This window comes from Entelurus aequoreus, linkage group LG15, assembly GCF_033978785.1.
Source record: "Entelurus aequoreus isolate RoL-2023_Sb linkage group LG15, RoL_Eaeq_v1.1, whole genome shotgun sequence".
NCBI classification, from domain to species: Eukaryota; Metazoa; Chordata; class Actinopteri; order Syngnathiformes; family Syngnathidae; genus Entelurus; species Entelurus aequoreus.
The window spans coordinates 11,354,210-11,378,120 of record NC_084745.1 but is presented as its reverse complement, the minus strand read 5'-3'; the positions used below and the strand labels follow the sequence as shown (position 1 = coordinate 11,378,120).

The 23,911-nt window shown below is 37.3% G+C and overlaps 1 protein-coding gene across 2 annotated transcripts in view; it reads right to left on the bottom strand.

The window, feature by feature from the left end:
- Positions 1-2,793: 2,793 nt before the first annotated feature.
- Positions 2,794-23,911, bottom strand: part of vps41 (VPS41 subunit of HOPS complex) — a 42,609-nt gene continuing 21,491 nt past the window's right edge. Inside the window, exons 8-28 of one of the 2 annotated variants that reach the window (XM_062020850.1) lie at positions 21,034-21,153; positions 20,825-20,971; positions 17,551-17,617; positions 17,384-17,481; positions 17,176-17,308; positions 15,552-15,667; positions 15,366-15,484; positions 15,218-15,299; positions 13,725-13,817; positions 13,523-13,650; positions 11,443-11,587; positions 11,323-11,364; positions 11,204-11,254; positions 11,010-11,147; positions 10,869-10,923; positions 6,983-7,123; positions 6,774-6,910; positions 5,305-5,404; positions 3,556-3,600; positions 3,407-3,486; positions 2,794-3,339 (exon numbers count right to left, since the gene is read on the bottom strand). In XM_062020850.1, the coding sequence (XP_061876834.1) occupies positions 3,259-3,339; positions 3,407-3,486; positions 3,556-3,600; positions 5,305-5,404; positions 6,774-6,910; positions 6,983-7,123; positions 10,869-10,923; positions 11,010-11,147; positions 11,204-11,254; positions 11,323-11,364; positions 11,443-11,587; positions 13,523-13,650; positions 13,725-13,817; positions 15,218-15,299; positions 15,366-15,484; positions 15,552-15,667; positions 17,176-17,308; positions 17,384-17,481; positions 17,551-17,617; positions 20,825-20,971; positions 21,034-21,153 (2,118 nt within the window). In that variant the 3' untranslated portion in view covers positions 2,794-3,258. The remainder of the gene's footprint in view (positions 3,340-3,406; positions 3,487-3,555; positions 3,601-5,304; positions 5,405-6,773; positions 6,911-6,982; positions 7,124-10,868; positions 10,924-11,009; positions 11,148-11,203; positions 11,255-11,322; positions 11,365-11,442; positions 11,588-13,522; positions 13,651-13,724; positions 13,818-15,217; positions 15,300-15,365; positions 15,485-15,551; positions 15,668-17,175; positions 17,309-17,383; positions 17,482-17,550; positions 17,618-20,824; positions 20,972-21,033; positions 21,154-23,911) is intronic. The other variant, XM_062020851.1, reaches the window with a different exon arrangement.

Sequence of the window (23,911 nt, the reverse complement as noted above, 5' to 3'; positions counted from 1 at the left end):
AGTGCCTTCCTTTTTTAAAAAAAATATAATATAATGCATTTATTGTTTGTATACGTGGACACAATTAGATCAGGGCATAAGCAATATTAGTGCAAAAATTAAAAAAATTAAATGTTTAAGAAATATGCAAAATTTGATTGATTGATTGATTGATTGAAACTTGTATTAGTAGATTGCACAGTACAGTACATATTCTGTACAATTGACCACTAAATGGTAACACCCGAATACGTTTTTCAACTTGTTTAAGTCGGGGTCCACTTAAATTGATTCATGATACAGATATATACTATCAGATATTATCATCATAATACAGTCTCACACAAGACAATCATCAGGGTATATACATTGAATTATGTACATTATTTACAATCCGGGGTGTGGAGTGGGGTAGGTTTGGTTGTTATCACTTCAGTCATCAACAATTGAGAACAGAGAAATGGACATTGAAACAGTGTCTGACTTGGTAGGATATGTACAGCAAGTAGTGGACATAGAGAGAGAGAGCGAGAGAGAGAGAGAGATCAGAGGGCATAAGAAAAAGTATCTACATTTGATTATTTACATTTGATTATTAACAATCCGGGGAGGGTGTTAGTTTAGGGTTGAAGTTGCCTGGAGGTGTACCTTTAGTGCGGTTTTGAAGGAGGATAGAGATGCCCTTTCTTTTACACCTGTTGGGAGTGCTGGAACAGTGTAGGACTGACTTGGTAGGATATTAAGGGTGTGGGGAAAAAATCGATTCGAATTCAAAACGCGATTCTCTCGTTGTGCGATTCAGAATCGATTCTCATTTAAAAAAAAACTATTTTATTTTTATTGTAATTTATTTAAATTATTATTATTATTTTTTTTAATCAATCCAACAAAACAATACACAGCAATACCATAACGATGCAATCCAATTCCAAAACCAAACCCGACCCAGCAACACTCAGAACTGCAATAAACAGAGCAATAGAGGAGACACAAACACGACACAGAACAAACCAAAAGTAGTGAAACAAAAATGAATATTATCAACAACAGTATCAATATTAGTTACAATTTCAACATAGCAGTGATTAAAAATCCCTCATTGATATTATCATTAGAAAAAATGAACAATAGTGTCACAGTGGCTTACACTTGCATCGCATCTCATAAGCTTGACAACACACTGTGTCCAATATTTTCACAAAGATAAAATAGGTCATATTTTTGGTTCATTTAATAGTTAAAACAAATTTACATTATTACAATCAGTGGATAAAACATTGTCCTTTACAATTATAAAAGCTTTTTACAAAAATCTACTACTCTGCTTGCATGTCAGCAGACTGGGGTAGATCCTGCTGAAATCCTATGTATTGAATGAATAGAGAATCCTTTTGAATCGGGGAAAAAAAAATCGTTTTTGAATCGAGAATCGTGTTGAATTGAAAAAAAAAAAATCGATTTTGAATCGAATCGTGACCCCGAGAATCGATATTGAATCGAATCATGGGACACCCAAAGATTCACAGCCCTATAGGATGTGTACAGCAAGTAGTGGACATAGAGAGAGAGATCAAAAAGCATAAGAATAAGTATCTACATTTGATTATTTACAATCCGGGGAGGTAGGATGTGGAAGGGGGAGGGTGTTAGTCAAGAGTTGAAGTTGCCTGGAGGTGTTCTTTTAGTGCGGTTTTGAAGGAGGATAGAGATGCCCTTTCTTTTACACCTGTTGGGAGTGCATTCCATAGTGATGTGGCATAAAAAGAGAATGAGTTAAGACCTTTGTTAGATCGGAATCTGGGTTTAACGTGGTTAGTGGAGCTCCCCCTGGTGTTGTGGTTATGGCGGTCATTAAGGAAGTAGTTTGACATGTACTTCGGTATCAGGGAGGTGTAGCGGATTTTATAGACTAGGATCAGTGCAAGTGGTTTTACTCTGTCCTCCACCCTGAGCCAGCTCACTTTGGAGAAGTGGGTAGGAGTGAAGTGTGATCTGGGGTGGAGGTCTAGAAGTAATCTGACTAGCTTGTTCTGGGATGTTTGGAGTCTAGATTTGAGGGTTTTGGAGGTGCTGGGGTACCAGGAGGTGCATGCGTAATCAAAAAAGGGTTGAACGAGAGTTCCCGCTAGAATCTTCATGGTGCTTTTGTTGACCAGAGAGGAGATTCTGTAGAGAAATCTCGTTCGTTGGTTGACCTTTTTGATTACCTTGGTTGCCATTTTATCACAGGAAAGATTAGCCTCTAGAATGAAACCTAGGTAGGTGACCTCATATTTCCTGGTGATAACAATGTCACCCACTTTTATAGTGAAGCCACTGACTTTCTTAAGGTTGATGTGGGGCCCGAATAGGATGGATTCCGTTTTACCCAAGTGTATGAATAGCTTGTTGTCAGCAAATAATGAGTTTATTACGATTTATACACACAACACATGATTTTTGTTAAATTCGTATAAAAAATGAATACATATTTCAAATATTGTTGGGTGGAAAATGAATTAACTGTGAGGGAAAATAGGTCACTTCCAAATGGATTATGAAAAAAAGTCTCAAACTTTTTTTTTTTTTTTAGCAGTTTTGATTTATTTTCTAGATAGTTTATCACATTACTGGCAAGCTAGCCTCTAAATTGAACCAGGTAGCAGTCGGGCAGACAAAGCCAAGGCTTAACAAAACACCGCATGCGACAATAATGCTATCAAAGGTGATATAAACGGACAATAAAACTCACTTCGGTGTTTTTTTTCTTCCTGTGAATAAAAATTGACTATACTTCCGGAGAAAGTCGTGACGTCACAACTAAGCGAGTGCCTATAATATAATATAATGCATTTATTGTTAATATACGTTGACACAACTAGATTAAAAGAAAATGTTTAAGAAATATGCAAAATAATGAGTTTATTAAGATTTAACACTTGTGATTTTTGTTAAATTCGTACAAAATAATAAATAAATGTTTAAAATATTGTTGGGCGGAAAATGAATCCATTGTGGGGGAAAATAGGGCACTTCCAAATGGATTACGAAAAAAACTACAAACATCTCAACCTTTTTTTTTATTATTAGTTTTGCTTTATTTTCTAGACAGTTTATCACATTAGTGGCAAGCAGAATTGTGCATATTTAAATAGCAATATACCATATTTTTTCCGAGGTGGCGACTTGTCCAGGGTGTACCCCGCCTACCACCCGAATGCAGCTGAGCTAGGCTCCAGCACTCCCCGCGACCCCAAAAGGGACAAGCGGTAGAAAATGGATGGATGGATGCCTAAGCAGCTATTTTTTCATCTCCAGGATCCCGCTTCCCGGCCCGCGTTTCTTTGCGCTGCAGATGTTACAAAACTGCACTCCGGGAATCTGCAAAAAAAACAAGAAATATGAGGTTTGAAACATTTACAATGTCTAAGTATGTCTGTGTTCTTACTGTTCCTGTGGACGGTAAACATTCTTTGTGGAACATGTGTCTGCAGTGGAACACCACCACGCTGAAAGGTTTGGCCATGTCTGAAAAGGGAACGTACATCAGGTGCCAAATATTGTGAAAGGTAGAAAAAGTCACCTGTCGGGACTCACCTGAGGGTAAGACGGCAGCATGGCACGACTCACAAATATTCTCTTCTGCAAGGAAAACACACAACAATGTTGATGTGGGATTAATATGATGGCCAGTTATTAAGATATAGTTTTATGGTGAATAATGTGTATTTGTATAGTTATTATGATATAGTTTTATGGTAAATAATGTATTTTTGTCATAGTTATTATGATATAGTTTTATGATAAACAATGTGTATTTATATAGTTATAATATACAGTAGCTGTATGGTGAATAATGTGAATTTATATAGTTATTATGATATAGTTTTATGGTAAATGTGTATTTATAAAGTAATTATGATATAGTTTTATGGTAAATGTGTATTTATATAGTTATTATGATAACGTTTTATGGTGAATAATGTGTATTTATAAAGTACTTATACTATAGTTTTATGGTAAATAATGTGTCTTTATACAGTATGATGAAGTTTTATGGTGAATGTGTATTTATATAGTTATTATGATAAAGTTTTATGGTGAATAATGTGTATTTCTATAGTTATTATGATATCATTGTATGGTAAATAATGTGTATTTATATAGTTATTATATAGTTTTATGGTGAATAATGTGTATTTATATAGTTATTATGATATCATTGTATGGTAAATAATGTGTATTTATATAGTTATTATATAGTTTTATGGTGAATAATGTGTATATATAAAGTACTTATACTATAGTTTTATGGTAAATAATGTGTCTTTATACAGTTATTATGATAAAGTTTTATGGTGAATGTGTATTTATATAGTTATTATGATAAAGTTTTATGGTGAATAATGTGTATTTGTATAGTTATTATGATATAGTTTTATGGTAAATAATGTGTATTTGTCATAGTTGTTATTATATAGTTTTATGGTGAATAATGTGTATTTATATAGTTATGATATAGTTGTATGGTGAATAATGTGAATTTATATAGTTATTATGATATGGTTTTATGGTAAATAATGTGTATTTATAAAGTAATTATGATATAGTTTTATGGTAAATAATGTGTCTTTTTACAGTTATTATATAGTTTTATGGTGAATAATGTGTATTTATAAAGTACTTATACTATAGTTTTATGGTAAATAATGTGTCTTTATACAGTTATAATGATAAAGTTTTATGGTGAATGTGTATTTATATAGTTATTAAGATAAAGTTTTATGGTGAATAATGTGTATTTATATAGTCATTTAATATAATTTTATGGTAAATAATGTGTATTTATATAGTTATTATATAATTTTATGGTAAATAATGTGTATTTATATAGTTATTATATAATTTTATGGTGAATAATGTGTATTTATATAGTTATGATATAGTTGTATGGTGAATAATGAGTATTTATATAGTCATTATGATATAATTGTATGGTAAATAATGTGTATTTATATAGTTATTATATAGTTTTATGGTGAATAATGTGTATTTATGATATAGTTGTATGGTGAATAATGTGTATTTATATAGTTATTATGATATAGTTTTATGGTAAATAATGTGTATTTATAGTTATTATGATATAACTTTATGGTGAATGTTTATTGATATAGTTATTATGATAAAGTTTTATGGTGAATGTGTATTTATATAATTATTGTGACATAGTTTTATGGTGAATAATGAGTATTTATATAGTTATTATGATATAGTTTTATGGAAAATATAATTCACCATAAAACTATATCATAAACATATTCTGGCCTCAAAAAGCGCACACACCGTCGACCATGATGCCTCTACTCTGGGTGCGATGCATCTTCTGAAGCAGGGACAGCGAGTCGGCCACCAGAATCTTCTTACATCCCTCCCTTAGTAGAATCTGGCATGCAAAGTAAACAAGACGTTGATTAGGAAGCAACACAACATGGCGTGCGGTTTGGCTAAACCAGGGGTGTCCAAAAAGCGTTTGGTTGGTTGGACCGCAGCATATTGTCGGAAAAAAAAAAAAAAGAAAATGTAAAAAAAAAAAAAAAAGAGTAAAAAAAAGGTAAAAAATTAGAAAAAGCACACATTTTCTAACTAATAATAATAATATAAATAATATAGTCTTTAAAAATAAATCAAATAAAAAAAAAATCAATATGGCCCCTGCATACTTAGATTTTTCAGTATGCGGCCAGTTGTAGAAAGTTTAGACACCCCTAACCTAAATATACTAGAGGCTCTCAAACAAAAAATAAAAACTAAGTTTAGTTAGTTAATTAAAAGATAACTTTAACACCAACCCATGAATTACGACAACGTTACGAAACACTGTTAAATGTGTAACTGAACATTAATATTTTCGTACAAGCTTCATTTTTAACACACTAGGTTATGCAGTTACATTACTGCAATATTATTATTATTCTACTCTTATAGGGGAACAAACAACAGTAAAAATGTAAGAAAAGGGGTTAGCAAAAAAATCGGAATGTAATGACAAAAAGCTGAAATAATAGTGAATAATATGACACAAAGCTGACAAAGTTTTGTCTTTAAATATATAATATCTGTTTTTAGCATTGTTTTAACAAAATAAAAACATATCAAAATGGATACTTTGACTTTTCAGTATGCGGCCGTTGGTGGAAAAAGTTTAGACAAAGGCTCTCAAAATAAAAATAAAATAAAATAAAAACATAAAGTTTAGTAAGTTCAATAAAAAAATAGACAATACTAATTTATGGATTATTATTTACAAAAAAATACAAAAATAATAAACACTGTCAAATGTGTACCTGAACATTAACATTTTTGTGCAGACAGAATTTTTGACACACTTGGTTATGCAGTTACACAATTGCAATATTATTATTATTATTAATTTTAGTAAAAATGTAAGGAAAAAAAGAGCCAAAAAATTGGAATGTGATGAGAAAAAGCTCAAATGTACTAATTAATCATATTTAGTCACCTATAACACAAAGCTGACATAAAATTGTGTTTTTTAATATATTTTAGTAAATGGACTTTTGAACTTTTAAAACAATCTTTTATATGATGTTGCCCTTGTTATTTTCATAAAAAAATGTGTCATACATGAATATCTGTCAAATATGAATAAAATGTACTTACTAATTAGCACTTTTTTTTTTTTGTTTGTTTTTTTTAAATTGTAAAAAAATATCAAAATGGCCCCTGGATACTCTTGACTTTTCAGTATGTTTCAGTTTGGACACCCCTGGGCTAAACGTGGGAGCGTCAACCTGCAGATTGTAGTCCTGGAGGATTTTCACGAGGGAATCTCTGAGGTTGGGGATCTCCATGCCCTCCTTGATGCGATGGATGAGCAGAATGGGATCCACGTGGGTCCCGATGTTGTTGAGAAGGCCGGTGATGAACGCTGGAGCCGCACAAGACGTACAATAAGTGTGGCGCCCAGGAAACATACACCTGAGAAGTTAAGCACCCATACGGGGTTTGTCGATGGAGTAGGTGATGAGATCCTCCCACAGCTCGGCGTCGTCCTGCTCTTTGGCGAACTCGATGGCTTTGTCCACATCCTCCAGCTCCTTCATGATCATCTGCAGGGCTCGCTTGCAGTTGCCCATCCTGCCTGCAGGGGGCAGATGTTACATGTTTCAGATGTCAACATTCCATACAATTGGACTTTTTCATTAACACTATAGTCACTTCTCGGCGCTTTGACAAGTTTAGTCCATTTTAAACTCAATATGAGTCCCCAAAAAAGGAAGTTGCTGCGGGGTTTACAATAAAAACTATTCGTGACCAGTAAATTGATGGCGCTAATACACAAGTGTCAAATTCAAGGCCAGGGGGCCAGATGTGGGCCGCCACTTCATTTTATTTGGCCCTCGAAAGCCTGGAAATAACATGTATCAATAAAGTACTGTAACTTTTCTGACTAAATGTATTATTTCTTTCTATTTTGGGAGAAAAACAATATATGTACTCCATGTAATCGCAAATGATGTTAACTTAAATATTGTCTAATTATGCAAAAATATATTATCAAACATTCAAACCATTTTTTAAATAGAAATAAATACTAGTAATAACGATTTCAAAGCAAATTATCCGTCAAATTGTGCAATGTAAAAGTAGCAATAGATTTCATGGTAAATTGTGAAATTTACTGTGGTTTTTACAGCATTTTTCTCTAAATGAAAAAAAACTGTACTTTTTTGTAACTGTAATAAACTGTGGTGTCGTTTTGGCATTTACAGTAATACACCAAAAAATCTAGTTGTTCAAAAACAAACAAACTGGAAGCTCAGGTGCCAAAATTTTACTGTAACATTGCAGGTTTTTTATTTACAGTAAAAAAACAAATTTAAATTTTACAGTAAATCTTTAATCTTTAATCTTAAAATCCTGGCAACTGAACTGCCTTTTTTTTTACCATAAAAACAGCAGTACTTTTTTTCCATTTACAGTAATATACACTACATTTTGAGGTGAAATTATTGCAAATTACCATATATATTTTTTAATTTTAGTTTTTAAAAAAGCTACTAATAAAATGTTTAAAAATTGTGTAATAACAGTATTCACTGTTAGAAGCTGCCCTCTGGGGCCAAACATAACTGCGATGTGGCCCTCAGTGAAAATGACAGGTATGGAAGAATCGATGAAGCAGGCTTTGCACCACATCAAGTTTTAATTGTGATGAGACCAGACTTTTCTGGAAAAATATCCCGAATCGGACTTACCGGTATTTCACAGTGGAGGAGAAGAGCTATCTGTCGTTCAGCGGCGCCTCTTTCAAGCGTGCACACATGGACCCCTTTCTACTCTCCCTGTGTCTGTCTGCTCTTTTCTCGTCAGCTCCTCCTTTGTTGATGTTAACATAAGTGGATTTCTTATATATAAATAGTTGATTTATATAGGCTAGTAAGGTAAAGTTTTGTACCTGACAAGTTTCGGCTTGGGAGCCTACCAACTATCCCACACCTGGGACACAGTCCTGCAGGGCCGCCCCCGGCCGTTTGGTGGACATCCGGACGACAGGGGGCGCCCCGCCCTACCCCCGACGCACACCAGGGGACACCGCCATCCCACCACCTCAGGTGGGATGGAACAATCCATATAACACGTCACAGATGACGTCACACTAACATCACGTGACACCTCTGAGGAAGGCTGCAGAAGCAAGATAGCCGAAACTTGTCAGGTACAAAACTTTACCTTACTAGCCTATATAAATCAACTATTTATAAATACACATTAGTAGGCTAAATGAACCTCTTTAACATATGGATTTCTTATACTTATACTTCTTTAAATGTTATTATTGTAGCAATACGGTTGTCAACGTTAAGGAGTTTTGTGATTTCTGATCATTTGTGAGGGTCCCTAAGGGCTTCTGTGTGTGTGTGTGTGTGTGTGTGTGTGTGTGTGTGTGTGTGTGTGTGCTGACAGAGCAGCGCGTACAGAGGACGGCAACTTGTTGTTGTTTTGGCTTGTTAATAAATATATAGTTGATTCAAAAGATCCTTACACTTGTGATTTAGGGCTATATAAATAAACATTGATTGATTGATGATGTTTTTTTGATATACAGTACAAAAAATAAATAAAGTGTACAACATTTCACTAAAATATGGACTTTTGTACAGGCTGGAACTCATTATTCATATATTTGCATTGTTTCTTCTGGAGAAAACTGCTTCCCTATACAAACTTTTCTATTTCCAAACTTTGTTAAAGAACCAATTAAGTTTGTAAATCGAGGTTCCACTGTACACATTAGCGCTTCTTTGAGGCAAACACAGGTGATGAATGTTAAAGCAACAGACACACAAATCAGCATGTTAGAAGTTAGTCTAAAAAAAAAAACCCAAAAACGGTCTAAATTCCAGCACCAAGTCGAGATGTTCAACACATTTCCAATAAACTATGACATTTGAGACTAATTAATGGTTGAAAAACAATTACCGTAAACTCCGGACTACAAACCGCTAATTTTTTCCAGCCGCTGCGGCTTATAGAGCGGTGCGGCTAATTTATGGATTCACTGATTGTCATAATGCAAATAGTTAAAAAAAAAGAATTAAAAAAAAAGAAAATACACTGAATAGGTGTGTTGTTATTTGTGCTATGGCGCCATCTTTCGGACAAGTTCGCTCACTGCAGGTGCTGCAGTCCTTCCATTTAGTGCTTTAAGTCCTGCTGCGTCTTTTAGCCGTCCATAACGTGTCTACTCGTATGGATTCTTCATTCATCAATCCAAGCAACATTTGTAGGATTTACAATATAACTAAAACAATTCATACTCACTAAACCGTCCCACGTGCGATGTCTGCAGGAGTGTTTTCATGCATATTTGTACGTGCTATCGTAATGTGATCAACCTAGCGTCGTTAGCATTAGCTAAAATGCAAGTGTCTGTGTTAGTATTATTAACTTACAATGGCAATATTTGTGTATTGTTTTAGTTACATAAATTCCCCTAACGTCACCGTGGAGTTATTGAGTTATTGAGATGATTGGAGAGCTAGCTTCCGCAGCTAGTGGGTCCATGACGATGACTTCTGTTTTGTTTGATCAGACGTTTTACTGCCGTGTTACAGACACCGTTTGGAAACAATTAAGGTATGTAACTAAACATTTACTAAATCTTTCTGTGTAAATAACTCATTTCACAAAGTATACACTACCGTTCAAAAGTTTGGGGTCACCCAAACAATTTTGTGGAATAGCCTTCATTTCTGAGAACAAGAATAGACTGTCGAGTTTCAGATGAAAGTTCTCTTTTTCTGGCCATTTTGAGCGTTTAATTGACCCCACAAATGTGATGCTCCAGAAACTCAATCTGCTCAAAGGAAGGTCAGTTTTGTAGCTTCTGTAACGAGCTAAACTGTTTTCAGATGTGTGAACATGATTGCACAAGGGATTTCTAATCATCAATTAGCCTTCTGAGCCAATGAGCAAACACATTGTACCATTAGAACACTGGAGTGATAGTTGCTGGAAATGGGCCTCTATACACATATGTAGATATTGCACCAAAAACCAGACATTTGCAGCTAGAATAGTCATTTACCACATTAGCAATGTATAGAGTGTATTTCTTTAAAGTTAAGACTAGTTTAAAGTTATCTTCATTGAAAAGTACAGTGCTTTTCCTTCAAAAATAAGGACATTTCAATGTGACCCCAAACTTTTGAACGGTAGTGTATATCTGCGGCTTTTATATATAAACCTTCTTTTTCTTCTTCAAAAATGTAGTGGGTGTGGCTTATATACCGGTGCACTCTATAGTCCGGAAAATACGGTAGCTAGTTAACTAATTATAATAATCAATTCCTTATTATTAATATGGGACCTTCAATACTTACTGAGCAAGAAGACGGTCTCTTCCACAAAGTGTCGCTGCTGACAAATCTCAAGAGCCTGACAAACAGAGAGATTTATGATGTTTGGACGTTGTTTCATGGAGGAGATGTGCAGCCACCTGATGAACACCACGCTCACACTACCTTCTCCAGGGGGCAGTGGGTGCTGTCTCTGAGGAAGGGCAGTAGATTGGGGCGGTCGTACTCGGCGTAGAGGCCGATCTGTTTCCCGTGATACTTCTGGCCTTTGTGGTGGTCCCGCTTGAACAGTTTATGGAGGTACTGCAAGAAGGGTAATGTTATCAGTAGAAAATGAATACAAACGTCAAATAACTCACCACGTGGAGAAGCTCGGGCCGGCCTGCAAGCTCTTCAACTACCTTGTCTATCTGATGGTCGCAGAAGACAGAAACTATTAGTGTGCGGGAGAGTTCTATTTCATAGAAGAAGAACTCACAGATATCTTGTCTTCATTGTCAAGCAGCATGTCGACAGCTTTCTACGGGCACACAAGCGGGGGAGGGGGTGGTCAAACCAAGCCAACAGCAGTCGCCACCGCCAGGACGAGAACCCGCACCTCTTTGTCAAAGTCCATGAGGAGGACGATCTTGTCCTCGATGGAGGAGAAGAGGTTGTGTTTGTGGATGAGCTGGTACACGTCTTTGTGCCGCAGCCGCAGGTAGATCTCCAGCGCCCTGTCGTAGCGCTGGTCGTAGGTGTACCTAGAAATAGTACAATGTAGCTGATGTTGTTGTAAAAAAATAAAAGGCTGATAAGGATTAACAAAAGGCCAAAATGCCAAATATCAGCAGTTATAATGGTCATCCAGTGAAGTTGGCACGTTGTGTAAATGGTAAATAAATACAGAATACAATGATTTGCAAATCCTTTTCAACTTATATTTAATTGAATAGACTGCAAAGACAAGATATTTAATGTTCCAACTGGAAAACTTTTGTTATTTTTTGCAAATATTGGCTCATTTGGAATTCGATGCCTGCAACATGTTTCAAAAAAGCTGGCACAAGTGGCAAAAAAGACTAAGAAAGTTGAGGAATGCTCATCAAACACTTATTTGGAACATCCCACAGGTGAACAGGCTAATTGGGAACAGGTGGGTGCCATGATTGGGTATAAAAGCAGCTTCAATGAAATGCTCAGTCATTCACAAACAAGGACGGAGCGAGGGTCACCACTTTGTGAACAAGTGCGTGGTTTTGGAGCAACATATGTTGCCATCCAAGCAACGTTATCATTGACGCCCCTGCTTATTTCAGCAAGACAATGCCAAGCCACGTGTTACAACAATGTGGCTTCGTAGTAAAAGAGTGCAGGTACTAGACTGGCCTGTCTGTAGTCCAGACTTGTCTCCCATTGAAAATGTGTGGCACAATATGTAGCCTAAAGTACCACAACGGAGACACCGGACTGTTGAACAACTTAAGCTGTACATCAAGCAAGAATGGGAAATAATTCCACCTGAAAAGCTTCAAAAATTGTTCTCCTCAGTTCCCAAATGTTTACTGAGTGTTGTTAAAAGGAAAGGCCATGTAACACAGTGGTAAAAAATGCCCCTGTGACAACTTTTTTGCAATGTGTTGCTGCCATTAAATTGATAAGTTAATGTTGTTCCCTATTAGCCTCTTCACCTGTGGGATGTTCCAAATAAGTGTTTGATGAGCATTCCTCAACTTTCTCAGTCATTTTTGCCAATTGTGCCAGCTTTTTTGAAACAAGTTGCAGGCATCAAATTCCAAATGAGCTAATATTTGCAAAAAATAACAAAGTTTCTTAGTTTGAACGTTAAATATCTTGTCTTTGCAGTCTATTCAATTGAATATAAGTTGAAAAGGATTAGCAAATCATTGTATTCTGTTTTTATTTACCATTTACACAACGTGCCAACTTCACTGGTTTTGGGTTTTGTATAATCACAACACTCACTATTGCTATTTTTAGTTCACTTTTTGCCCCCAATGATATCTACCACATGCAGTGCGTCAAAGAAAAGGTAAGTGACATGGTAAAACATTCCGAAAGTGAAGAAATGCTCATTGGCCGCATGATCGCTCCAACGCGGCGACTATCATGAAGGATGTTATTGAAAATGCGACACAACCTGCTTAAATTTTCCAATCACACATTTAAAAAACACTTTAAGACCAATGTCTTGAAAAACTATATCACTCTTGAATCAACACAGTAGTTAATACTATGATCAATGTTAATTACAAACTAAATGTGGGATATAAATAATAATGGAGGTAAATTTGTTTGTATATAGTATATAATTGGTGCAAAGATTTAACATGTGTACAAGGATATTTCACATGCCTTTACTGGGTATATAATTGAACAGTATGTATGTTGTGTACAAGGTGTATTTATAATATGTTGTGCAAAGGAAATTTCATAATTTTTGGAAGCTCATCTTGTATTTGACATTGTTTATAGGGTTAGGCGCAATAAGTGTTCAACTTCAGCCTAAACCCTTTCGGTCTGCAACATTTCAAATTTATGACTGTACAACTGTTTGTTTATTTTGTTGACCACTGACCGAAGAAATAATAAACTAATATAACTAAAAAAACTAACTAATTTCTGATTGAATTTCCAATGTCTGATTGGCTCCTTAAATCCAACATTTCAGCGCTCACAGTTCAGCCAGTGTGGTGAGCAGGGTGCTGTTGGAGGGCTCCTTCTTCAGGTGGTCCATGACTGCTTGAACGATGGCCATGTTGTTGTAAAGCTCTCCCGGCCATTCCCGGACCAGCGTGGCAAAACCCTTTGACGGGAGTAGAAAATTACACTTTTCAGAATCATCCAAAATGCTGAATGTGCACAATAATAAATGCATACCTCGTAGTCTGTTTTGAGGAAGTCGTGCAGGATCATCTCGTAGATGGCCGGTCGGAGGCGCAGGTCTCCTCGGGGTAGATACTGACTGATGGCCTGCAGAGGAGGTTTCACAAAGTTCCTTCAAGTCTTCAAACTGTTTCATCCTGACAAGAGATGTCCGATAATATCGGCCGATAAATGCTTTAAAATGTATTATCGGAAATGATCGGTATCGGTTTCAAAAAGTAAAATTCATGACTTTTTAAAACGCTGTTGTGTACACGGACGTAGGGAGAAGTACAGAGCGCCAATAAGCCTTAAAGGCACTTCCTTTGCGTGCGCCGGCCCAGTCACATAATATCTGCGGCTTTTCACACACACAAGTGAATGCAAGTCATACTTGGTCAACAGCCATACAGGTCACACTGAGGGTGGCCGTATACCGTATATTTCGGACTATAAGTCACAGTTTTTTTCATAGTTTTGCCGGGGGTGCGACTTATACGCAGGAGCGACTTATGTGTAAAATTATTAACACATTACCGTAAAATATCAAATAATAATATTTAGCTCATTCCCGTAAGAGACTAGACGTATAAGATTTCATCATATTTAGCGATTAGGAGTGACAGATTGTTAGGTAAACGTATAGCATGTTCTATATGTTATAGTTATTTAAATGACTCTTACCATAATATGTTACGTTAACATACCAGGCACGTTCTCAGTTGGTTATTTATGCCTCATATAACGTACACTTATTTAGCCTGTTGTTCACTATTCTTTATTTATTTTAAATTACCTTTCAAATGTCTATTCTTGGTGTTGGGTTTTATCAAATAAATTTCCCCAAAAAATGCGACTTATACTCCAGTGCGAAGTATATATGTTTTTTTCCTTCTTTATTATGCATTTTCGGCCGGAGCGACTTATACTCCGGAGCGACTTATACTCCGAAAAATACGGTAAACAAGTTTAACACTGTTACAAATATGCGCCACACTGTGAACCCACACCAAACAATAATGACAAAAACATTTTGGGATAACATCCGCACCGTAACACAACATAAACACAAATACCCAGAACCCCTTGCAGCACTAACTCTTTCGGGACGCTACAATATACACCCCCGCTACCCCCTAAAACCCCGCCCCTCCTCCCCCCCCAACCCCGCCCACCTCAACCTCCTCATGCTCTCTCAGGGAGAGCATGTCCCAAATTCCAAGCTGCTGTTTTGAGGCATGTTAAAAAAAATAATGCACTTTGTGACTTCAATAATAAATATGGCAGTGCCATGTTGGCATTTTTTTCCATAACTTGAGTTGATTTATTTTGGAAAACGTTGTTACATTGTTTAATGCATCCAGCGGGGCATCACAACAAAATAAGGCATAATAATGTGTTAATTCCACAACTGTATATATCGGTATCGGTAATTAAGAGTTGGACAATATCGGAATATCGGATATCGGCAAAAAAGCCATTATCGAACATCTCTAATCCTGACCCACCTTTAGTTGTCCAATGGTCTTGAATCTGTACACCTCATTTTCCCACAATTCCATGTTTTTGCCAAGGATCTTCTGACACTTCCTGCAGGACGACCCACACACACTGAACGTCTCATACTGCGGCGACTAAAAGTGCAGTCAAAGCAACCTTGCAGCGGCGTCGTAGTCGCCTTTCTCTACCAGGTGGTTGATGTAGGCCATCCCGATCTTCTGGACGTCATGTCGCTTGATGTTTTTGAAGCTGATCTCCGCCGCCATCAGCGCTTCCTGACAAAAGCCAGAAAGAGGAGACAGAAAATAAAACGTGATAACTACTCCATCCTCCCACACAAACCTCATATTTCTTCTTCTCCAGCAGCCAGTCAATATGGTCGTCCTGGTCGCGCTCCTTGGCCACCACGATGTCTTTGGGACTGATGATGTAGAAGAGCGACTCTCCCTCCGAATGTTCTACAATACAATCCAACGCTTTCGTTACTTGCCGCCATCTTACAAGTATGCTAGCTGTTCCCCTGTTAGCATGCTAACGTTTTACGCAAGGATTTAAGCTATTTATGTATTTTACCTTAATAATCATGGATTGTGTTACTTGGCACCATCTTAGAAGTATGCTAGCTGTTCCCCTGTTAGCATGCTAACATTTTACGTTAACATAGACTGACCATACTTCCTCTTTTCCCCGGACATGTCCTCTTTTGCGGGGCTGGCCGGGCTGGCCGGGCGGAGTTTCTTAAATGCCTCAAATGTCCGGCATTTTGAGTTAGGGTTGCGTGTATTTTTAATGTACGTTCAGGGTTGAGAAGGGGTTAAAAACAAAACAAATTGTGCGTGCAGCAGCATTGGTGAGGGAGGGGCAGAGACAGAGAGAGCGAGAGAGTTATGATAAACACGCATGCGTCGCCAGGCTCTGCTTTTTATCCATAGATTTATCAGATTAAATTTTTTATTATCTATAGCAGGGGTGTCAAAAGTGTGCCCCGGAGGCCATTTGCAGCCCAAAACTAATGTTTTAAAGGCTCAGGGCACATTCTAAAAATACAATTGAAATAAACAAAAACATAACAAAAGTGAAATAAAAAAAGCTTAAAGGTGAAATGTAATTTAGAAAAAGTTGCAATGTTGACTAATAAAACAAAGCTGTTTTTTTTTTTTCAAACTCTCATTGCTCAAAACATAATATTGACTCAAAATCAATGTTATTATAAATTATTGACCTATCCAAGGTTCCGATTACTTCACATCAAATATTCCACTTTGAAAACATTTTTTGGTGGAAGATTGGTGGGCGGGGTTTGGTGGTAGCGGGGCGGTGTATATTGTAGCGTCCCGGAAGAGTTAGTGCTGCAAGGGGTTCTGGGTATTTGTTCTGTTGTGTTTACGTTGTGTTACGGTGCGGATGTTCTCCCGAAATGTGTTTGTCATTCTTGTTTGGTGTGGGTTCACAGTGTGGCGCATATTTGTGACAGGGTTAAAGTTGTTTATACGACCACCCTCAGTGTGACCTGTATATGGCTGTTGACCAAGTATGCCTTGCATTCACTTGTGTGTGTGTAAAAGCCACATATATTAGGTGACTGGGCCGGCACGCTGTTTGTATGGAGGAAAAGCGGACGTGACGACAGGTTGTAGAGGACCCAAAGGCAGAGCCTTCAAGGCACGCCCCCAATAATGTTGTCCGGGTGGAAATCGGGAAAATGGTCGCTACAGGAGATTTTCGGGAGGGGCACTGAAATTCGGGAGTCTCCCAGGAAAATCGGGAGGTTGAAACAGATACCGATAATTTCCGATATTACATTTTAAAGCATTTATCGGACATCTCTAGTTATTACATGTGATCGGTATTGGTATCGGCCTATATCGGAATCGGCAGCATAAAACCCTGATGGGAACACCCCTAGCTGTGACACAAAAGGAGCTTTCAATTAGCGCCCCTAAAGAGTGTTGTCCCTGGCCCTCACCAAGGCGGTAGTCCCGACACTCGTTCTCCTGGTAGTTGCGTACGGTCAGTGCATCGGAGGAGATCTCCTCACAGCTCTCAGGGAGAGGCTGGATGATGTCCAGACGAGGCCGTGCCAGGAACTCCTCGTCCTGCTCCGGGGCACAAAAAAAAAAGGTTAATTCTGAGATTTCCCAGACGGAAGAACAGGTCCAGGTGGGGACAGCTACCATGTGCTCGGGGTTCTCCTTCACAAAGAACAAGGTGACTAGCTGATCTGCCAGGGGCGCCAGCCCGCTGATGAAGAACTCTGCCTCGAATGCAGACACTGAAGGGCCAAAGTGTAAACTCTCTTCATGTGATTCAGTTCTTGAGTCTTCTAATGCTCTGTCCTCACCTATTTCCACGTAACGACTCGGCAGATCTCTCATTTCCGTGGGATTGCGCTCCTTTACCACACAAATCTGTCGATGAAGAAGCAGAATTACACAAGATATTTCATAGAAACATACAAACTAGGCCTTTCGTCCACTAGGGATTTTCAATGACTTTGTTTCCATGCACTAATGCTGCCTTGCTGGGAACGAGGTCACAGTGTTCCGGTCCCGATGTCGGAAATCTAGATGGCCACAGCCACAAAAGCTCATTTTGCGCTTGCCTTGTCTGAATATAAACAACTTATGGGAAAATGTGCACTCTTTTTTCAACCTTCAAACACGGTGGATGAAGAGGAAAAAGACGCTATTGCTAGCAAAGTTCAGCGTATTTATTTACCACTTGAAATAAATGTAGTTTACACTATGTTATGTATGAACAATACATGGTATACGGCAGATATACGGCCACAAAAACTAACCAGAAGTGCTAATATTGGATAATAGAGAAGCAGATATCATTGTTTACATCCAGAGCAGCCATCTTTGAAACAAACTCGGGGGTGGTGAGAATGCTCCCACTTTCCAAGTCCGAAATCCGACTTCAAGGGGCGTTCCAGTTGAAAATTCCAAAATTCCTACTTCCCAGTACAAATGGAACGCACCATAAATGAGTCTGATCCCCCGAATAGTTCATCCTACAGCCCAGGGAAAGACCAGAGTCTGATCATGTTTGGCTTTTGACAAACCGGGCAAACACACCTAGATTATGCGTTTGGAAACCAAATCTCTCAAATTTCCAAATCAGAACACTGATTTTGAATAAATAATAACAAAATAACAGAGGTTTTATCTTGAAATGTTAACTATAAGTTACTGTAACTTTCTTCATACAGTTCTGTTGGTGGTGTGGTGATTTAGTTCTTAAAATTATTTAGACAGGATAGGATGGACTTTTAAACAACATCAAACTCATGAATGTATAGATTCATATATTGATAGATAGCCTGGCCCCCGGTTAATTTTTTTAACCCAATGTGGCCCCCCGAGTCAAAACATTTGTACACCTCCGACTTACAGCTTATGAAAACCTTAAATTGAAAATCTCCTAAATGTTAAAATGTTTTTTTTAAACTGTAAACCATGATCATCTGTACACCTGGACTAATATATTGTGAATTCCGGACTATGAACCGCTACTTTTTTCCTATGCAGGTTATAAAACTGTGCGGTTAATTTATGGATTTTTCTTCGCTGACGGCCATAATGCAAATAGTTTTCATAAAACACACGCAGAGACTCTGAATAGGTGTGGTACTGTTTGTGCTATGGTTTTGATTTTTATTAAGGATCCCCATTAGCTGGTTGCCACAACAACCCACTAGTCTTCCTGGGATCCACAAACTCAATACAATTACAAGTAAAAACATATAATTATAACTACACAATACAGAAACAAATACAAATCATCAACAAGGAAACAATTTACAGTCTCAGAATATTAATTACCATATAAATATAACTACACAATACAAAACCAAACAAAAATCATCAACAAGCAAACTAATTTACAGACTCAGATAAAATATTAGTTTCCTTTAAAAGCCTGTTTACTTTCAATGCCGGTGAGAATTCGAGGCAGGATATTCCAAAGCGATACAATGATGCTTCACCACCATACCCCTTCAAGCAGCCTCCGCTCTTCTGATGCCAACCTCATCTCCCCACCACTCAGAACCAAGCTCCGGACCTGGAGTGATAGAGCCTTCTCCATCGCTGCTCCCACCCTCTGGAACTCTCTTTCCAAACCCATCTGTGACTGCTCAGACCTTCCTACCTTTAAAAGCCTTCTCAAAACACACCTCTTCAGATCTGCTTTTAACCAGTGATTAGTGTTCTGTGTCTTGTAATGTCCCGTCTTGTAAATGTCCAGTATTATTATGTATTTTACAATGTACTGCTTTTATAATTCCCGTATTTTATATTATTATTTGAACTGTTTTATATTTTAATTTTTTATCCTGTTAAGCGTCTTTGAGTACTCTGAAAAGCGCTATACCAAATAAAATGTATTATTATTATTATTATTATTATTAGATCTATAAATAAAAGATTTCCGCAATGCATTCTTCCTCGGACGAGGGAGTACAAAATGATGCCATCTTTCTGTTTAGAGCTTTAAACCGGACATACAAGTGCCGATCCGTCTTCTTTTCGCCTATAGCGCCTTGTATTTCCGGCCTAAGAGCGGAGCTTTACGGACCCATTGTGAAGTGAAAGGTGTTACCCCCGACAATCCATCGGTCCTGGAGGGAACGTCTCCCCTGCTCTCCTCGACCGCGGTCTGGGAGCCGACAAGCAGGAAAGGTGCAAAACAGTACTTGCAACAATAATAAAAATAATAATAGATTTTATTTGTAAAAAGCACTTTACATTGAGTAAACAACCTCAAAGTGCTACAGTGTATTAAAAAATTTAAAAAAATAAAAACTAGAACAGCCTAATAGCTAGAACTAGTATGCATATATCTAAAAAAAGCCTTTTTTAAAAGCATCCACAGTCTGTGGTGCCCTCAGGTGGTCAGGGAGAGCGTTCCACAGACTGGGAGCGGCAGAGCAGAAAGCCCGGTCTCCCATTGTTCGTAGCTTTGTCCTCAGAGGTTGGAGGAGGTTAACCTGTCCAGAGCGGAGGTGTTGTGTGGAGGATTTGGGGGTGAGTAGTTCTTTGAGGTAGAGGGGGACATTTCTATGGAGGCACTGGTGGGTTAGTAGGGTGGCGCCCTGTTTAAAGCGTCACCTTTATCGTTAGGTTTGAAGCCCAAATACCTCCATATTGTACTTCACGCACGCTCTTTATTAACCAGTAGAATTTTTGTTTTTTGCTATTCTTCCTCTCCAAGATGTTATTACTCGTATGCACTCTGAGTGTGCGTTTTGACACACTCAACATCATGCGCCTCGGCTCTGTAGTCACCGCCACACAGCAGCACTTAGATGAAAAAATGGTACAGGTACTTTTCAAAGGCAGTATAATACCGATTAATACCGCAATGCTTTATAAGTACCGGTATGGCGTACAACCCTCGTCTGCACATAAGAACATATGACTTATATTTAAAAAAGACATGATGAATGCAATCGATCCATCTTCCCAACATACTTGGAGGAGGTCAGCATGTACTTAACTCCCACCCACCGTGGGAGGATGAGGGTTTGATGTACGACGATTTGACTGCGAGGTTGATAGTCAAAATTTTTTACCTTTGACTATTGGAAGACATCCCTAATACAAACAAACCTTAATGGAGGTCCCCCAGCCCACGATGAGGGTGGTGTTGTCCTTCCAGCACAGGCTGCAGGGGTACATGTCAGGTCTCAGACTGACGTTGTCTCGCAGCACGTTTGTAATCCTCTGTTTTGTGCTGATGTCGTAGATTTTGACGCCCTGAGACACGCAAAACATGAGTCTCCCACTACAAGACGTTGGATGACAGTGGGGACACTTACCACATTGTTGGCCCACGCTATGAGGTTGGCTCTCCACTGGACATTGGTGATGGAGCCCTCGCCTTCGTGCAGCAACGAGGTCTTCCAGCGATTCATCCAGTTCTTTTCGTACAGGAGAAGCTTCAAGAAACACAGCGACAATGAGCAGGAGTGCAGTAGCGCCAAAGCCACCAATAGATGGCAGAATAGGAACAGTGGATTCGGAAGGGATGCTGCATAGTGATAAAATTGTCATCCTGATTTTTTAAGTTTTGAATGTAGATACAGTTGTGATTTAGGGCTATATAAATAAACATTGATTGATTGATTGATTGATTTATTGCACCAGAGAATGTTGACCAGGGGTGGCCAAACTTTTTCCACTGAGGGCCCCACACTGAAAAATGAAAACATGCGGAAGACATTTTGATATTTTTCATTTTCAAAACCAATACTGAATATATATATATATATATATAATCTTTTTTTTTTACCATAAGGGCTTCCCTCAAGTCTGGTCCTGTGTCAGCCATAAAAATTTAAATTAAAAAAGGTAATTTATTATTATTTAAAATTATTATTATTCAAAGCTTAAATCTCTACATCAAATTCAGATCTATCTGTCAAAAAAAAATATTTTTTTTATGTTTCATGCAATATTTTCCCCCAAAAACATTTCATAGTGGACTATTTGATGTGAAGCAATTGGAGCCTTAAATAGGTCAATAATTCATAACATTGACTTGAATTCATTATTATTTTTTGAGCAATGACAGTTTTGTTTTTTTTAAAGTTCCAATAAAATTCTTAAGGATCCTAAAGTGCCTTACTCATAAAAGTGTTAAAAATAAGTACATCTTTAGATCAACTTCAGATCTATTAATAGATTATAAGTTATTATTTTTTTCTGTTTATTTTGATTGTTTGTTGAATGCCCTTTTTGTCAAGGAAAACCTAGTTCTTTTGTATAGCAACACAAAACATGCAATATTTCCCCCAAATATTTTTCTAAGTGGATGTTTTTGTTTGAAGTATTTGGAGCCTTGAATAGATCAATAATTCAAAACAAAAATGATTTTGACTCATAGTTATTTTTTGAGCAATTACAGTTTTAAAGAAAAACAGCCTACATGGCAGCTTTGTGGTATTAGAGTCAACATTTTCTTGTTACATTTGACCCCTATGCTCTTTTATTCCACTTTTTTATGTAATTTTTTTCTTTTTTTAATAGTATTTTTAGAATGTGCCTTTAAAAATTTAGCCGCGGCCCTGCAAATGGCGCCCAGTTGACACTTTGGACACCCCTGATGTAGACTTTAGACTCACACGTGCGAGAGATGAAATAACCTAAAAATAATACAATAGAGTGTCATTTTCACACAGAAAAGATGATGACACAGCATTTATCGTATTCCCGGAGAAGAACGCGAGGATAAAGTCAAATATGGCGGCAAAAAAGAGACAAATTCCCTGTTATGTTGAGTGTTTTATTACATAAACAAAACCTGCATAATATCAGCAGGAAAGGCGAGCCAGGGGCCGTATGAGCTTCAGCAGCAGTGCTATGTTAATAAACGCTTTAGCCCGACAAAGAGATGATACCACAAAAGAACCGCCGAGGCAAAAATAGAATTTTCTTTTGACAGGACGCGGCTGCCGTCGAGGCGTATCGATTCCTGTGGCAGGCACCTCGCGGAGGCCTTCACAACGCCGCGAGTGAGAGGAATCGGCGGCAATTCAGAGAAAATGGCAACGCGGCGTCCAACAATGGGCAAAACAAGTCGCTTCGCCTCGGCCCCGGTCGTATAAATGTCAGTAGACTTGATCTAAAAATACTTGCTCGATGGCGCCGCGTCAGTTTATGGTTAGTGCTGCGGGCATTTAGTGAAAGCAACACTAAGCACAACAACTGGACACAACATTAGGTACAGTATAGCTGTATAATTCTGTAAGAATGATATATTTTCAACTCATAATTCAACACTATTTTAGAATTATTTCGTAATATTTGGCTCTTACTTAGCCACACAAGATAGCTTAATTGTGAGAAATAATTCATAACAAACTTAATGACATGGAAATTAATGTGTTTTTATAATTGTTTGGAAATGTTTTACCCCAAATATTACGCTATAGCCGTTCTTCTCAAATAGTGGGGCCATTAATCCTGACTTCCTTCATTTATTAATAATTTATTAATAATTATTAAATTTTTTAATCAGATTTATTTTATTGATATGATTTAAAAAATAAGCTACCAAATTGTTTCTTTCATTTTTGTTTTGAAGGTTAAAGTGTTTTATGAGTTAAAGTTGCTAATCAATTTGAATTTATTATTTATTGACTTTATTCAATTTAAGTTTTCAGTATAAAATAGTTCAAGTGGGTCAAAAAATGTGCATAGTTAAAATTATGAGTTATTTTTTTTATTTCAGGCAAATCGATGCACATTTCATTCAAAGTTATTCTTGTTTTGTTCTTTGGTTTCCTTTTTTATTTTTGTTTTATTTCATGTAAATACGGATACAATGTTATGCAGAGGTGCACTTACAACAATACTACTACTACTACTACTACTAGTCACGGCTGAGAGCGGGGGCACGAAACGTTTTCATCTTCCTGGGGGCGAAGCGCAACAAAAAAATGATTGACAAGCATTGGAATACAGTCAAATATACATATATAATATCAGAGACTTGCTGCTAAGCATATTAATTAATATATTGTCAAATGAATGTGTTGGATCTTATAGACCTGTTTCCAGGTACAGGTAATATAAAATTAGAGCTTACAAAAAGGTACATATAATACTGTAATATAGGAGAAGTACATATTCAGGGTTTCTGCAGGTATCAGCAGATCTAATTGAATGCTTTTTTAATGCAACTTAAAACAATTT